This window comes from Myxine glutinosa, chromosome 5, assembly GCF_964187855.1.
Source record: "Myxine glutinosa chromosome 5, kmMyxGlut1.1, whole genome shotgun sequence".
NCBI classification, from domain to species: Eukaryota; Metazoa; Chordata; class Myxini; order Myxiniformes; family Myxinidae; genus Myxine; species Myxine glutinosa.
The window spans coordinates 121,782,856-121,800,873 of NC_136265.1; the positions used below are offsets into that span (position 1 = coordinate 121,782,856).

Genomic DNA, 18,018 nt, shown 5'->3' on the forward strand with positions numbered 1-18,018 from the left:
CACCATGGAGAGTTATTTACAATGAGCCATGTCTCAATGTTTTCTATTCAGCGCTTTCGGAGATATAGAGATGCAAAGTTTTTCGGTTTTTCCAAGATGGCGGCGATACCACGTGACATGACATCATAATGATCTTCTTTTTTTTTAATCAACAGGTGGAGTTGCACCTATGGAGAAAATTTCCTGTCAATCGGACCAACGGTTGCCGAGAAAATCATATTTATTCTGTGCAGACAAACAAACAGACAAACAAACGGACTCAAATGCAATACCCTCTCCTCAGGCGAGGGTAATAACAGACCGAGACACTTAGCTTCGTCGTGGGAGATCCCAATGATTGTAAGGGCCTTGGTTTCGACGGCATCAAGAAGGATAACATATGAGGACAGGCACCAGCCAAAAGGGGAGGTTAAAGGATAAAGATAAGTAGGCTTGTAAGGAAGCAAGAGTTTGGGACAATACAGGTAGATAAATTATTGGAAGTTAAACTTGGAGGGGGTGGGAGGGAAGGAATGGGTGGTTCCTGGAAGACCACATCTGCACCTCCTTTGGACACCAGCTTGGAAATGATGCCTCCCAGGACAGGTAATTTCTGACCTGGTGTCCAAAGTGTGTCGGAATGTTTTGGCATAAAGTAAAAATGTGAATAAAATCATAAAGCATGTGTAGTAAGTATGCAGAGAGGCCGATTATTATACATTGATCAAACAGAGGAAAAAACCAAAAATGTTGCTCAGTGGAACACAGGACACCATGCATCAAAAGTCGTTGAGATCTCAACATCATTGGGTGAGCAAAGCATGGAGAGTTTCATTTTATTTGCTCGTCTGTTTAGATATCCCTGCAGTGATCACAGGTACGTTCAAGAGCTTGTGCATATAATCGCATCGCGGAAATTAATAACAAAGACACAACAAAACAACAGGCAAATAAATACAGCACCCAGGATCTGAACCTGGAGTCCCAGCATCACAAGCTAATTGCTCAGATGGGAACATCAAACAGGCCAACACAAGCCTATGGTAAAATGGGTACGCGGGTGTCTTCTGATACCTCAGGGAGATGGATGCCCCTGCCTTGCATAACCCCAGGTCACCTGTGGGCAAGGTGCAGTACCTATCAGCCCCCCTTACCAGGGTAACGGTCCGCAGCCATGCGGTGTAAATGGCAGATGGCTCTGCACATCTGGTGGATGAGAGTCCAGTCGACTCCAACAGCACGGGCGGAAGAGGGTGAATTCCCCAACGGCCAGCAGAGGGACGGAGAGGAGTGGCGACCCCCCTTCTATACCACACACTTACTCGTGTGTACCAGCCATAGAAAGGCAATATTATTATGGCAAACATGCCATCATTGCCAGAGGAGACTCGCCATCATAATCATAATCATCATCATGGTAGAATGCTAAGCTTGTATAGATATATACTTTCATGTCAACCACAATTACAAACAGCAGAATACCTTGTATGCCAGCAAGATAGACTCGAGCTATAATTGGCAAAAATAAAAGCAGCAAGTCCAGAGAGCTTTCGGGACAGAAGCCAAACTGGTAGGTATTTTCCTGATCAAACTGAGAAAAACACACGACTCGACTGTGAACGCGATAATGGATTCCAAAATCAGGAGAATAACGACGTCTTTACAAGTCATACAGTGCCGAAAGAAATTCTACACCCCCTTTCAAAATTCTCACCTTTTGTTGTCTTGTAGCGTGGAATTAATTTGCATTAAATCGGACTTTTTCCACCTTTATTTACACATTGCCACTCACAACTTCCAAGGAAAAAACAAATTCTACAACTTTCAGAAAATTAATGAAATATACAAAACTAGAATATCTTGGTAGGATAAGTGTTACCCACTCCCCCACACCTCCTTATAATAAATAGCAATTGTAAATTAGCTCAGGTGTAACCAATCACCTTCAAAATAACACACCAAGTTAATTGGTCTCCACCCATATTAAATTGAAGTAATTCTGATTATTTCAGAATAAAATCAGCTGCTCCTGTGGGTTCTTTCTGCTGGGTAGTGCATTTCACAGCAAAGACTCAATCATGAGCACCAAGGAGCTTTCAAAAGACCTCCGGGATAAAGTTGCGGAAAGGCACAGATCAGGGGATGGGTATAAAAAATATTTAAAAGGCCTTGAATAACCCTTTTTTTGTATACAGAATCGAGGCTCATGAAAGAGCTAACATTAATCACAAAAATAAATCAAAGAGGCAAACAAACAAAGTATATAAAAAGGGGAGTGGTAGACAAGATGGGGAGAGAAGGGGAAGCACATAAACACAACATTTGAGAGCAGGGACATCGGGAATGTGTGGGAGGGAGAGGGATTGGGGGAAGGCGGCATGGGAGGGGGGGGGGGGGGTGGGAGAAGTATAAACACAGTACACCAAGGACTTCCAGGAAAGAAGTTGGTATTTCAAAAAAGTGGATTTTGGGTGAAATTAGCAGGGGTAGAAAAGATCAAGGTTTTGGATGGGGGAAGATAAGAGATGGTGGTGAACAGCTGTTTTAAAGACCTGGAGGGAGGAGTGGGATTGAAGAGAGTGAGGGAGTTTGTCCCAGAGGCGGGAGAAAAGAGGAATGAATGAGTGAAGGTGAGCAGAGAGTTTTGATTTTGGCAGTTTAATTTTTGGTTTAATTTTTTTTAAATCTGGCAGCAGATTTTTGGCAGATTTTGGCATCTTGGAGCACAGTCAAGCCAATCATTAAGAAGTGGAAGGCATATGGTACCACCAAAATCCTGTCTAGATCAGGCTGCCCCTCAAACTGGATGACCAAGCAAGGAGGAGACTTTAAAATACAAGAAAACAAACACAACATAATAACAACAACCAAAGCTTTTCATGCTGTACTCCTCAAGGCAATTCACAACAAAAGACCGGAAAAGGTGAGAGATCGTGCCTTTATAAGCATGTCTAACAGCGACACCGACTGGTTCATCAGTCATGACGTAATTGGTATTCTGAACACCCGTTGATTGACTCAGTGACAACTATCCCTGGCCTTTATGGCAAATACTGGTCACTGTGTGCATGTGACAACAATATCCCAAGCAATCCACAAGTCTGACCTGTACAGTAGGGTGGCAAGAGGGAAGCCATTACTCAAAAAATCCCACCTTGAGTCCCGTTTGAGGTATGCAAAAAACCACTCTTGAGCCATGTGGATCTGACGAAATGACCATTTTGTGGTCTGACGAAACCAAGATAGAACTTCAAGGCCGAAATGCAAAATGTTACGTTTGGTGCAAACCCAACACAGCACATAACTGAAAGAACACCTTCCCTTCTGTGAAGCATGGTGGTGGCAGCATCATGTTATGGGGATGTTTCTCATTAGCAGGGGACTGGGGGACTGGGGCACTTGTCAGGATAGAAGGGAAAATGGATGGAGCAAAACACAGATAAATCAGAGAGGAAAACCTGCTGCCCTCTGCAAGAAAGCTGAAATTGGGACGGAAGTTCACCTTTCAGTATGACAATGACCAGAAGCACACAGCCAAAGCTACACTGGAGTGGCTAAGGAACAAAAAGATAAATGTCCTTGAGTAGCCCAATCAGAGGCCCGACCTAAATCCAATCGAAAATCTGTGGCATGACTTGAAGATTGCTGTCCATCAACACTCCACTTGCAACTTGACTGCGCTTGAACAGTTTTGTATGGAAGAATGGGAGAATATTGCCAAATCAAGGTATGTAAAGTTGGTAGAGACCTATCCCAACAGACTCAAAGCTGTAATTGCTGTCAAAGGTGCTTCCACCAAATATTAACTCAGGGGGCTGGGGTGGACACTTATCCAACCAGGATATTCTCGCTTTGTATTTTTAATACAATTTCTGAAAGTTGTCGAATTTGTTTTTCACTTGGAAGTTGTTGGTTACGATGTGTAAATAAAGGTAGAAAAAGTCTGATTTACTGCAATTTCATTCCAGGCTATAATACAACAAAAGGGGAACATTTTGAAGAGGGGTGCAGACTTTCTATCGGCATTGTGTATATTTTGGCTCAAACATGATTGGAGAGATAAATATCTTATTGTCTTCGAATATATCACCCTCTTCACCCAGTGTCAATGCTACCAAAGCAGCTTCCTGGGCAAGGGTTATACTTGGTGGTTCGCCATTGCCTTCCGGGCAGTAGTTTGGCATTTCTTCATGGTGCTGGCGATAGTTCCCCGACTCTTCACAGACCCCTTTTAGTTCGGCAGGTGGGAGGCTCAGGGATCTTTAACGATGACCATTCAATGTCAGCAGATAGGACACCCAGTTTAACATCTTGGCCGAGATTAGAATCCAGGCTCGATAACACCAACACCAAATCCAACACGCGCATACACACACATTTAGTGCCTTTAGTCTTTCCCAAGAATGGAGCAACAGCCCAAAGTTGTACCATGACACCACACAAGGAAGGAAACTGCTCCTCAAGTTCAGAAGACCTCACCCCCTTCGCTTCCACCACATCCTGCCCTTCCCTCACACAAAACACTCTTTTGCACATCGCTCCCACTCTCCCCCACAACTCTTCTTTGCACCCACCTCCCCCAGCTCCCCAACTCCAAGCTGAAGGCGGATAAGTGTGCATTCTCACTAACAAGCTCCGAATTCCTGCCGAGAATACAAACCTGGAAAGCTCACTTTTTGGCGCAAAGCTGCAAACTCCACCCAGTCTTTCTTTCTTTCTACTTATGCCCTTACTGATAAAGATGTGTACAATACCAAAATCGAAATTTACTGCTGCCGTTATGTTATGATGTATCCAACTTACGATGTAATTATACAACTTACTGCTGCCATTATGATAACATTCTGCGGCAGGTTTTAAAACCGTTGTCGGCTGTTTAACCAAAAGAACACAAAATCTTTGACCTTAGTGCCGAGTGTATGATGACCCCCGCTCCATCACAAACCCAAAACCTTTCACCCCAAACAGCAAACAAAAAAGTTTCAAATCTGTCTGAATTCCTTTTAACCACTCAACTTTAACCAGAACCGCTACAAATTGCTGGGCACACAGGCTTTGCGGTGAGAGTTCAGTCACTATGCCAGCCTTCCAGTGAGAACCCCCATTCTGCACCCCTAAAGAGAAGGTGACAAAGCAGGGGAAACACACCCGAGGTGAAATATTGTTAAGCGAGATAAACAGTGATGGAAGATGAAAGGTGAGCCATTGGCAGCAGATAGACGGGTTGGGCCGTGCAAGCACAAATGGAAATCACTGGATATAAGGGATGTGGTGTGGCTAGGCACCAGGGATTTGAAGAAGAATCGTTGTCTGTGAACAAATGCTGGGACAAGAAAAATACAAATAGAGGAAAAGAAATGTCCGATTAAAAATGAGGCAAACGCAGGTTAGGTTAACCCACCTTAAACGGGTATAATGACCTAATACGGTAATTCAATAATTTAATCAACTTCTGCAAAATGAAAACGGTGGTAAAAGGTTTCAAAGATAAAACCCGACGTCCGTTAGATGCCGCTCCAAAGACCATGTGACATCATCGTCGGTTGCCAAGACTGAAAATTGAGGTCATTTTGTGAGCTCAGGCAGTCTCAATCTTGACTAAAAGACCCTTAAGCAACAAACATCCACCAATCTAGTAACGAGTTCTCAGAGTGAAAGGCACTTTGGTTTCTCTCATTACTGCCAATGGAGACATCAACGTCACACTGCATCATAAATGGGACAAGGCATTGGCATTCTATTCAAAGAAGGCTGACCAAAAACAAAAATGTTGAATAATACATATCAAAACATAAGAATGCAGAAATAGCTCATTGTAATAAGGAATAACGAGGAATAGCAAGGAACTTTGGCGCAGGAAGAAGGGGGCTATTTGACATATCCTTCCTGCGCTTCCACACCAGAAACAATCCATCACTCGTCCACATGCAAGCTACCGACAAGTCCTGCCAATACCCCTCTATCTCCGATGCATCGACGTACCTATCTAATTCCAATTTAAACTTATGTACCGTTTGTGCTGCTACTACCTTTTCAGGTAGAACATTCCATGCATTAACCACTCGCTGAATGAAAGATCCCCTACATTACTACCGTCCTAACTCTCCTCTTCTTTACTCTCAGACTGAGACCTCAGGTCCTATCACTGCCTATTGTGCTGAGAAACTCTTCTGCGTGTATCATGACTACACCATGATCTTAAACATCTCTTAAATCATTATCTTAAACATCTCTATCACATCACCTCGCAATCACCTCCTTTCTGATGTAGAAAGTCCTGTCTCATTCAGCCACTCTTCATGGCTTAGTCTAGCTAGGCCCGGAATCAATCGAGTAACCCTACACTGAACCCTCTCTATGACTACATGGTAGTTATTATAACATGTGAAGGCACAACACGCGAAGGCATTCTTATGTAATAAAGATAACATGAAACAAAGCAATAGAGATTTGATAGAAAGAGAGCAAATGAAAACACAGGGAAGGATGGTGATGGTTCGGCACCATAGAAAGCTGTCATTTCACGGTAAGGTACACGTCATCAAGTGCATAACATTGGTGACGTCAACCATGTTACATTTACTTACTAGTTATCTAGTTATCAATATCCGTCAAGTGACTTCAGACTTTGGTTGACATTCATGATCAGATTTCACCAAGCATCCCGATATTTGTTGGAGATTGGACCAGCAGTTATTGTTTTATGATTTTTGAGATGTGCATACATATATATTCCATACATATAACTTTCTTGTGTGTGTGGAGGGTGGAAGAGGAGGAGCACACTCAAAAGGCAGGAAATACGCAGAGGTTGTATAATGTGAGAGAAACAATCTCAGACTCTCATGAAGTGCACAGACAGCAGACAGCAGACAGCAGACACCCCGGGTCTACATAAAGCACACGTGTACGAGGCGTTCAGTGAACCTCTGATTTGAGAGGTGAGAGGCTGGAAAACTTTATTCTGCCAAAACAAAGGTGCACACAACAATCACAATCTTGAACAACAGACTTGTGCAGGACCTTACTGTGGAACCAAAAACAGATATGAGATGCCAGCTATGATCTACGAATGACAGGTTGACCTCACCTCCCTGTGGAATTACGTTACCATGGAGGTCATTGCATGGGAGGGTGGGGGTTGGGGGAGGAAGGACCGGAGAGGTAAGTGCCAAGTGTGATGACAATTTGATGAACGGTGGCAAACTGTTCTATGGCCGGAATGCCCCAGAGGAAAAGCATGCCGCTCTGCTGGTGCCAGAACATAGTTGTTGGTTAAGCAAGCATCAGAAAGGCTGTGCATCAAAGGAAGTTTTCCCAATTGGAGCACAATATGGAGGTTGGAAGTTTGAATAAAATAAATGGCACATAGACGTGAAGATACAGTTGGGAAACGATGGTTATTTAATATTGGCTCTTCACAATGAATGCTTCCCTTATCATTGTTGGCAATCAATGAGAATTGTGATTGGGGTCAAGCATGCTGGAGGACTTTTGCCCAAACCACTATAGTATCCACCCAGGCATACTGAGATGAAAGACACGGAGGTGGTGAAGAAGAAGACGAAGTGCAATGAGCCTTTTTGATCGTCACACACAAACAGAATATTTTAATTGACTTTACTTTCTCCAGTAATCCGAAATAGACAATGACCATCCACGATAACTTGGAACCTGCTGCTGTTTCCTACGTTGTTAACAAAGTGCTGCATTTCCCTGAAGTCTTCACGTAGAATCAACGTAAATTAGGATTTGTGCATCTTACTTCTGCACACCATGCTTCATTACTTCATGCACCTTTTGTGCAACTTTTTCACCTTACTTTCCGAGTCATGACCTGCAAAGGTGATGCCTGATGAGTTCTGAAAAGTTTATTATCAGTTCAGAATGAGGGGATGAGAAACTGTCGCTGGATCACTTTCAGTCAAGCTCCAAGAAGGAAAAGTTCTTAAAACAAGGAGAAAAAGACATACAATGTCATAGCCCCTGTGATTTGAGTAATTTTGCTATACAGAGCGAAAGACTGACAGTCAGCCATCTTTGGTCAGATTACAAAACAAAATCTTCTGCATATTTATAAGCTCCTGTGTTGTCTTTGTGCCAATTTTAAACAAAATCGATCCATGCATGTCGAGAAATGGTTGGGGACACGTTTAAGTAACAAAATGGCTGCCAGTCAGCCATGTTGGATCTAACCTCGAAAAAAGATGATGTGCCATCATTAATTTTCTGTGTACCAAGTTTGAACAAGATTGGTAAATGCATGTCTGAGAAATGGTTGAGGACGTGTTCCGTATCATGTTTTTCACAACTAAAATGTCCGCCAGTCTTTCAGTCAGCCATCTTTGATCAGATCGCAAAATAAAGTGATGTGCATGTGTATGCTGTCATGTACTGTGCTTGTACCAAGTTAGAACAAAATCGGACCACGCATGTTCCAGAAAAGGTTGGGAACACGTTTAAGTAACAAAATGGCCACCAGTCGGCCAACTTTGATCGCAACACGAAAGAAAATGATGTGCATATGTATACCATCATGTGTTGTCTTTGTCCCAAGAATGAACAAAATCGGTTCATACATGTCCGAGATATGGTTGCGGATGCACGCACGGACGGACGGACAAGACCCAATTCATAAGCCCCCGTTTCGGACAAAGTCCAACTGGGGCTAATAACGAAACTTTCTATACTTGCACAGAGATGTTTCCAAGTCTGCACAAAATATGCCTATGTGTGATTTAAGCTAAACATCCCGAGGCAACTACAATTTATAAAAAAAACAACAACTGCATTTTCTGGGTAACTGCAACACTTAAGAGGATGCTCTCTTCTTCACAGAAAAATGGAAGAGAAACTAAAACATAGGAGGTGGCCTTTTTGCCCATCAACATTCCACTGCAGTTACCTGCCCATTTAAAGCAGGTCTTCACAAAGATGCAGGGCCGCCTGCTGGCACTGCACCAAATCTGCATTTTTAGTTCAATCCGACTGCTGGGGTTGAACCCACAGAGCAAAGATCCATATGCCACAGAATGAGATGCCATCACCAACAACACAACACAACATGCATTTTAAGGCCATTTTCCCTGCTAGAGCGGGGGTTAGCCTTGCGGTCCCCATGACAATCTTCTTCATTTTGCCCTATTTTCTGCATCTCTCCTTGTTAACCCCCTTGCCCGCATTTCTTCTTCCACCATCTTTAACCAAGTCCTTCTCAGTCTTCCCCGTCCTCTACTTCCTTCTACATTCATTTCCATCACTCTTCTCAACCAGTCACTTTCATCCTTCCTCAACACATGACCAAACCATCTCAACCTGTTCCTCTTTACAGCATCAATCACAGGCTCTATTCCCATCATTTTTCGCAATTCATCATTTGTCTTCCTCTCTCTCGACGACACTCCGCACATCCATCGAACCATTCGCATTTCCACCCTTTCCAACCTTCGTTGCTGCTCTACGTTCATTACCCATGTCTCGCTCCCATAAATCATAACACTTCTCACACATGCAGCATACACCTTTCCCTTCAGCTTCAACGACACTCCCCTCCTCATCAGCACGCCACTCAGTTCCCGAAACTTCTTCCATGCACATCTCACTCTAGCAACCGTTGCCGAGTCTGATCCACCTTCTCCATTCAGCATTTCTCCGAGGTAGCAAAATGTTTTCACACCTTCCAGTTTCACGCCGTCTCCAAGATCCAACTCAACATTTCCTCCATGTGCAGCTCCCTCTGTGCACACCTTACATTTGAATGTGGCTGCCACACTGGTTAATGACCGTCTCAGACCACTACATTTTTGATGAACCCACTCAGCACACATTGTACATTGAATGGAGTTCACTCCAACACCCTTCCTGCACACAGCACAGGGCCACTTCCCAGTTCTTTCCACCTCACCACATGCTTTACCACTTGCCATCACCTTCGTCTTTCCGATATTCACCTTCAGACCTTTTGTCTCCATACATTCCTTCCACTTGTTCATCTTTTCCTTCAGTCCATCCATACTTTCTGCAATCAACACCAGATCATCTGCATACAACAACTCCCACGGTACACCCTCCTTTATGTTCTCAGCCAGCACCTCCATCACAGCTACAAATAGTAGTGGACTTAGTACCGACCCCTGATGCACTCCCACCTTCACCTCAAACTCACCACTGTTCCCGTCCTTCGTCCTTACAGCTGTGCGCGCTCTTTTGTACATTGCCATCACTACTCTGATCAACCATTCCTCCACTCCTAACTTTCTCATTGCCCATGTCAATACTTTGCGTGGAACCCTATCGAATGCTTTCTCCAGATCAACAAACCCAAGAAACAACTTCTTCCTCTTCACCGTGTACTTCTCCTGCAACTGCCTCACAATAAAAAGCACGTCTGTCGTTCCTCTTTCTGGCATGAATCCAAACTGCATTTCGTCGATCTTCACTTTCTTCCTTATCCTCCTCTCCAACACCCTTTCCAATACCTTCATTCCATGCTCCAATAATGGGCATGGGCTAAATGGGCATGGGCTTCGGCCACGGCCGGGCCGATACTCGGCCCGGTCGCCCGGAAATGAACTGGTTCGACGCCCGCGCTAGAGAGGTCGCGGGCGACTGAGATGTATTAACAAATTAGTTGATTAATTTGAGACGTCCGATTTCTAGTGTTTGGAAATTTGGAAGAGCTTGAGCCTAGCCTTTCCCTTGCGAGGGCAAGGAGGAACTTAACACTTGACACTTAAGCTTAGTTTGAAGTACACCTGCCAGCGCTCACGGTGGGACGGCAGGGCAACCAGAAGGGACGAGGTTCTCCTGACCACGTGGCCCTCGATCTGGGAAGCAAGAGGCGTTCCATTAGTGGACGCGCCCCTCACGCCCGACTTTTGGGCGGCCCCGGCAGGCCGTTTGTTTTGACGTTCCGTGACAGGCCCCGCACCCCCACCTCCGGGCCGACCGGGCGACCGGAATGAATCCCGGTGTCCCGATCCGAACCTTCAGAGCGGGCCGGCTGGGGAGTGACTGGCACCCCGTACCTGCACTTTCCGTCCCTGCGGTCCCAAATACCGGAACCACCCGAATACCACTTTATTCGACAAAATGAGGTGCGGCCTACAGCCTTAGAAAACCAACCCTATATAAGTCAATACCTTCAACGACATAGGCGCGCATTCGTGCCGCGTGACGTGGTGACGTCATCGCGCTTTCACCTTAAAAGACTTATTTGATATAAGTTAATATCTTGATATAAGCCTTAGAAAGAAAACCAACCCTATAGAAGTCAATACCTCCAACGACAATTGGGTTTTTCGGGTGACATAGTCATTATTTCGGTCTTTGAGGCCGGCTGATAGGTAGTGTGACCGGAAGGGACGAGGTTCTCCTGACCACGTGGCCCTCGACTTGGTGGAGTTTGTCCGCACAATGTGGGCGCTTCCAGGATGAACTTTAGCCGGGGAGCATTTGGGCGCCCCGGTCTGATACTGCCGCCCACGCGCATAACAACTTGTGAGTGCACGTGGGTCCCGGCAGTCCCACTGGCCTAGCGCTACCATGTTTAGACAGCGAACTCCGTCCCCGGGCACCACGTCTGACTCTCTTATTCAGTGAGACATGGCGACGTGGGCACGGTAGGACACCCGCGGAGCCCCGGCGGACCAGGGAAGCGCGAGCCTACGCGTTAGCGTGCTACGGCGGAATCAACGGCTTCGGCCACAGCCGGGCCGATATTCGGCCCGGTTGCCCGGAAATGAACTGGTTCGACGCCCGCGCTAGAGGTCGCGGGCGACTGAGATGTATTAACACATTAGTTGATTAATTTGAGACGTCCGATTTCTAGTGTTTGGAAATTTGGAAGAGCTTGACCCTAGCCTTTCCCTTGCGAGGGCAAGGAGGAACTTAACACTTGACACTTAAGCTTAGTTTGAAGTACACCCTGCCAGCGCTCACGGTGGGACGGCAGGGCAACCAGAAGGGACGAGGTTCTCCTGACCACGTGGCCCTCGATCTGGGAAGCGAGAGGCGTTCCAAGCCCATTTTAGCCCATTTTAGCCCATTTAGCCCATGCTAAATTTTCGTCGCCGAAGGACTTTATTTTTTGCGAAATTCATCCTGACTTCGCCTCTAGGAGGATACAGGGGTGTCTGTGGATAACGGGAACCTTTATTTGGCGAAATTCGGACTGGTATTGACCGAGTTATTCAAAATATTAACTTATATAAAATTGCCGGTTAAGCCTGTAAACGCAGTGACGTCACCACGTTCCGCAGCACGGATTTCGGTTCCGAGGAGATTTTGTTTCATCGTGCAAGCCTTCGTTTTATTTCCAAATTAGAATCTGTTTTCACTTCTGCCGCAAAAACGACATCAGTGCATTGAGTGGGGTATTTTATTTGGTAAAAATCCGTCGATTTGAAGTACGTGAAAATAAAATGTGATCGTGGAAAAACGTAGCGAGGGGCCATTTTGAATCGGCTTTCGATTATTGCACCGGGTTCTTCTACAGGGTTGGTTTTCTAAGGCTTATATCAAAATATTAACTTATATCAAATTTTAAGGTGAAAACGCGATGACGTCACCACGTCACGCGGCACGAATGCGCGCCTGTGTCGTTGGAGGTATTGACTTATATAGGGTTGGTTTTCTAAGGCTTATATCAAAATATTAACTTATATCAAATAAGTCTTTTAAGGTGGAAGCGCGATGACGTCACCGCGTCACGCGGCACGAATGGTTCCATTGTGCACGCTTTCGTTTTATTTCCAAATTAAAATCTGTTTTCACCTTTGCCGTAAAAATGACATCAGTGCATCGAGTGTGGTATCTTATTTGGTGAAATTCGGTCGATTTGAAGTGGTGAAAATAAAATGTGATCGTGGAAAATCGTAGCGAGGGGCCATTTTGAATCGGTTTTCGATTATTGCACCGGGTTATTGCAAAGATTGGGCAAAAATTGACCGACGAATTCAAAATATTAACTTATTTTACTGATTATTATTAACTTAAAACTAACAAAATAGGGTTGGTTTTCTAAGGCTTATATCAAAATATTAACGTATATCAAATAAGTCTTTTAAGGTGAAAGCGCGATGACGGCACCACGTCACGCGGCACGAATGCGCGCCTGTGTCGTTGGAGGTATTGACTTCTATAGGGTTGGTTTTCTAAGGCTTATATCAAAATATTAACTTATATCAAATAAATCTTTTAAGGTGAAAGCGCGATGACGTCACCACGTCACGCGGCACGAATGCGCGCCTGTGTCGTCGGAGGTATTGACTTCTATAGGGTTGGTTTTCTAAGGCTTATATCAAAATATTAACTTATATCAAATAAGTCTTTAAAGGTGGAAACGCGATGACGTCACCGCGTCACGCGGCACGAATGGTTCCATTGTGCACGCTTTCGTTTTATTTCCAAATTAAAATCTGTTTTCACTTTTGCCGTAAAAATGACATCAGTGCATCGAGTGTGGTATCTTATTTGGTGAAATTCGGTCGATTTGAAGTGGTGAAAATAAAATGTGATCGTGGAAAATCGTAGCGAGGGGCCATTTTGAATCGGTTTTCGATTATTGCACCGGGTTATTGCAAAGATTGGGCAAAAATTGACCGACGAATTCAAAATATTAACTTATTTTACTGATTATTATTAACTTAAAATTAACAAAATAGGGTTGGTTTTCTAAGGCTTATATCAAAATATTAACTTATATCAAATAAGTCTTTTAAGGTGAAAGCGCGATGAAGTCACCACGTCACGCGGCACGAATGCGCGCCTGTGTCGTTGGAGTTATTGACTTCTATAGGGTTGGTTTTCTAAGGCTTATATCAAAATATTAACTTATATCAAATAAGTCTTTTAAGGTGAAAGCGCGATGACGTCACCACGTCACGCGGCACGAATGCGCGCCTATGTCGTTGAAGGTATTGACTCATATAGGGTTGGTTTTCTAAGGCTGTAGGCCGCACCTCATTTTGTCGAATAAAGTGGTATTCGGGTGGTTCCAGTATTTGGGACCGCAGGGACGGAAAGTGCAGGTACAGGGTGCCAGGCACAACCCAGCCGGCCCGCTCTGAAGGTTCGGATCGGGACACCGGGATTCATTCCGGTCGCCCGGTCGGCCCGGAGGTGGGGGTGCGGGGCCTGTCACGGAGCGTCAAAACAAACGGCCTGCCGGGGCCGCCCAAAAGTCGGGCGTGAGGGGCGCGTCCACTAATGGAACGCCTCTCGCTTCCCACATCGAGGGCCACGTGGTCAGGAGAACCTCGTCCCTTCTGGTTGCCCTGCCGTCCCACCGTGAGCGCTGACAGGGTGTACTTCAAACTAAGCTTAAGTGTCAAGTGTTAAGTTCCTCCTTGCCCTCGCAAGGGTAAGGCTAGGGTCAAGCTCTTCCAAATTTCCAAACACTAGAAATCGGACGTCTCAAATTAATTAATTATTTGTTAATACATCTCAGTCGCCCGCGACCTCTCTAGCGCGGGCGTCGAACCAGTTCATTTCCGGGCGACCGGGCCGAATATCGGCCCGGCTGTGGCCGAAGCCGTTGATTCCGCCGTAGCATGCTAACGCGTAGGCTCGCGCGTCCCTGGTCCGCCGGGGCTCCGCGGGTGCCCTACCGTGCCCACGTCGCCATGTCTCACTGAATAAGAGAGTCAGACGTGGTGCCCGGGGACGGAGTTCGCTGTCTAAACATGGTAGCGCTAGGCCAGTGGGACCGCCGGGACCCACGTGCACTCACAAGTTGTTCTGCGCGTGGGCGGCAGTATCAGACCGGGGCGCCCAAACGCTCCCCGGCTAAAGTTCATCCTGAAAGCGCCCACATTGTGCGGACAAACCCCACCAAGTTGAGGGCCACGTGGTCAGGAGAACCTCGTCCCTTCCGGTCACACTGTGCCTATCGGCCGGCCTCGAAGACCGAAATTGTGACTACGTCACCCGAAAAATCATTCGTTGGAGTGTCGTTGGAGGTATTGTCGCTCGCTCGGTACGCTCGGTCGCTCGCTCGGTACGCTCGGTCGCTCGCTCGGTACGCTCGGTACGAGTCACACTCTAGAGGGTCACCTTTCCCCTTGTATAGAGGGACGAGGGTACTCAGTTCCCAATCCACTGGAATGCGGCCTTCTTTCACCGCCAGATTACAGATCTGTGTCATTCTCTTCACACCCCAACTTCCTGCTGCCTTCAACATATCTCCCACAACTCCCGTCGGCCCTCCCGCTTTTCTACTCTTCATTGCTTTTATCGCTTCCTCAACTTCCTTCTCAGTTATCTTCTGTGCCGGTCCTAAAACTGGGTTACTCTCTATGTTGCCATCCCATTCATTCGCTGTATTCAACAGCATTTCCATATATCTTTTCAATCTTCCTTTAATTCCATCTGGGTCCACAACGATTTGTCCCACTTCATCCTTCAAGCAACTCACCCCCATCACATCACACCTCTCTTTCGCTATCTGCTTTGCAATCCTGAATACTGCTCTCTGACCATCTTCCGAATCCAAGCGTTCTCCGAACATTTTCCGACATGCCTCCTGCGCCTTTGCTACCTCTTTCTTTGCAGCCTTCTTGGCTGCCTTATAACTTTCATGCTCTGCTGTTTCTGCTCCCGTACCCTTCGCCTTCTGCCACTCCTTGAACTTCTTCCTGATCTTGTCAATCCTCTTTCCAACTTCGTCATCCCACCACCATGTTTCCGAGTGCCTCGGTGGTCCTTTTGTCCATCCACATACCTCACCAACGGCTCCCAACAGACTAGCTTTCATTGACATCCAACCACTTTCAAGCTCAACCACAGCATCCTCTACCCTACTCAGCCTCTCTTTTAACACCTCCCTTACTGTCACCTCTTTCAACCTCCACACCTTCATTCTCGGTTGGTACTTCACCCGCCGACCTCTGCTCGCACCTTTCACCCTTATGTCGCAGACAACCAAGTGGTGCTGTGAAACAGCCTCCTCCCCGGGATCACCTTTGTGTCCCGGAGGTGCCCCTATCTCGCCTACACACCATCAGGTAGTCAACGGTTGTCGTCGACCCACCTGACGTGTATGTAACAAGCTTATTATCCTCTTTCTGGAACTGAGTATTACAAATCAACAAATCAGCTCCATCAGCAAACTCCAAAATCCTTTCACCTTCTCCATTTCTCACACCATATCCGTAACCCCCATGAACTCCCTCAAAACCATCCATACTCCTTCCCACATGTCCATTTAGGTCTCCTCATACCACAACAACTTCCTCATCTTTCACGTTTTCCATCAGCTTCTCTATCGCACACCAGAACTTGTCCTTCTCTTCATCGCTCCGACCAACCTGCGGAGCATATCCCGAGATGACGTTCACCAAGAGCTTTCCAATCATCATTTTCACCATCATCAACCTATCACTCACTCTAGTCACACTCACCACACTGTCTACAAACTCCTCAGAAAACAGGACACCAACACCATTCATGCCCTCCGGGCACCCTTGCCACACAAACTTGTATTTCTGTCCCTGCCTACCCTTCACCATTCTCACACCACTTCCCTTCCATCTGGTCTCTTGCACACAACATATGTCCACTCTTCTTCTGACCAATACTTCCACCACTTCTCCTGATCTCCCTGTCATTGTCCCTACATTCCATGTCCCAAACCTCAGAAACCGATCTCCACTTCGGGCTGTACCCTGCCCATATGTAGTTGTAATTGTCATGGTTCTCTTTTTGAGGCAATGTTTTTTTTTTATGGCCGGATGCCCTTCCTGACGCCAACCCTCTTAGTCGTCTCTTACGACACGCAGGGATACGGTGTACCTATTCTAAATCCAGGGTACACACTGGGAAATGTTTAACACATGGAAACTTTGGGGGGTGGGGGGGGCATCACGGCTGTTGATTATCTCTCAGATAATTAATCATAACATCTTTCAGATACTTTCAAACAGAAGCCACAAACTAAACAACGAGAGAGAGACAGAGAGACAGTGTGTGTGTGTGTGTGTGTGTGTATGTGTGTGTGTGTGTGTGTGTGTGTGTGTGTGTGTGTGTGTGTGTGTGTGTGTGTGTTTGTTTCCGTGCACACGTTTGTGTGTACAAGTGCTTCTATGCGTACACACGTTTGTGGTCTGCCACGCAGCAATATCATTCAAGGTTGCTATATTCCGTCTGCCAGGAAGACTGAGATGGTGAACTCACCTTTGACTTGTTGATTCTGGGTTTGATAATTGTTCGCATTACTATATCATATAATCTGTCATCTCGCTGCTTTCCGGGCAGGGCGTTGCACAAATGGGTACACTCTTCTTCAGAGTTACAAAAAATGTTGTGGTGGGTGTGCCATCTGCTATCATTCATTGGTGGACGGTAAAGATCCCATGATGTCTTTCAAAAAGGGTAAACCATTATGTGCCAGTACCATGGCCAAATTACTGCCCTAGCAAAAATTGCCCATTATGGTTAGTCAAACTGCCCATGGTCACGTCCTAGCAAAGGGAAAACATTCACAAATGGTTGCCGCTGCACTCCCCAAGGAATATGGGCCTCATACTTGCAACATCCACAACGTTGTTTACCTTAGATGGGCAATCACACAAGTGAGGAAGGAGAGACAAGTGTCCAGCTCAGCTGCTCTGCATGCAGGAAGTAGCAGAGCCAAGCCATCCCCCAGTAGAACCTCCAGGCCGACAAGCCCTCCAGTCTCCATCAACTCCTGTGTCCACTCCAGATATTTGGCAAGTAAAAGCCAGAGCATGGCCCGTTGCTGTGGTGGAGTCGTACACAACAGAAACTCCCGACAAATTGAAAGGAAGTCCACAGAGAGGGTCCTGCATGCTTGGATCGGACAATGGCCATGCTGGGTACGTAATGAGGCGACAGCGAACAGGCCTGGTTAGGAGAGCGGAAAAAGAAGTCGGCATGAAGGTTAAATTAAGAGGAATGGAAAAATGAAAAGGTTTATCTGCAGCGGAAGCTAAAACACTTGACAATTGGAAAGGCAAAATTAAAAGTCCTTACAAAACGATTACAAATGGCAGATGCTGAAGTTAGTGCTGGATTAGTAAT

General features: G+C 45.9%; 1 protein-coding gene across 3 annotated transcripts in view; it reads right to left on the reverse strand.

Annotated features, from left to right (window-relative positions):
- The window catches only part of MMS22L (MMS22 like, DNA repair protein), a 377,026-nt gene that overhangs the window by 116,200 nt on the left and 242,808 nt on the right, over positions 1-18,018 (reverse strand). For all 3 annotated transcript variants that reach the window (XM_078778618.1, XM_078778619.1, XM_078778617.1), the window contains one exon: positions 17,529-17,841. In XM_078778618.1, coding sequence (XP_078634744.1) covers positions 17,529-17,841 — 313 coding nt within the window. The remainder of the gene's footprint in view (positions 1-17,528; positions 17,842-18,018) is intronic.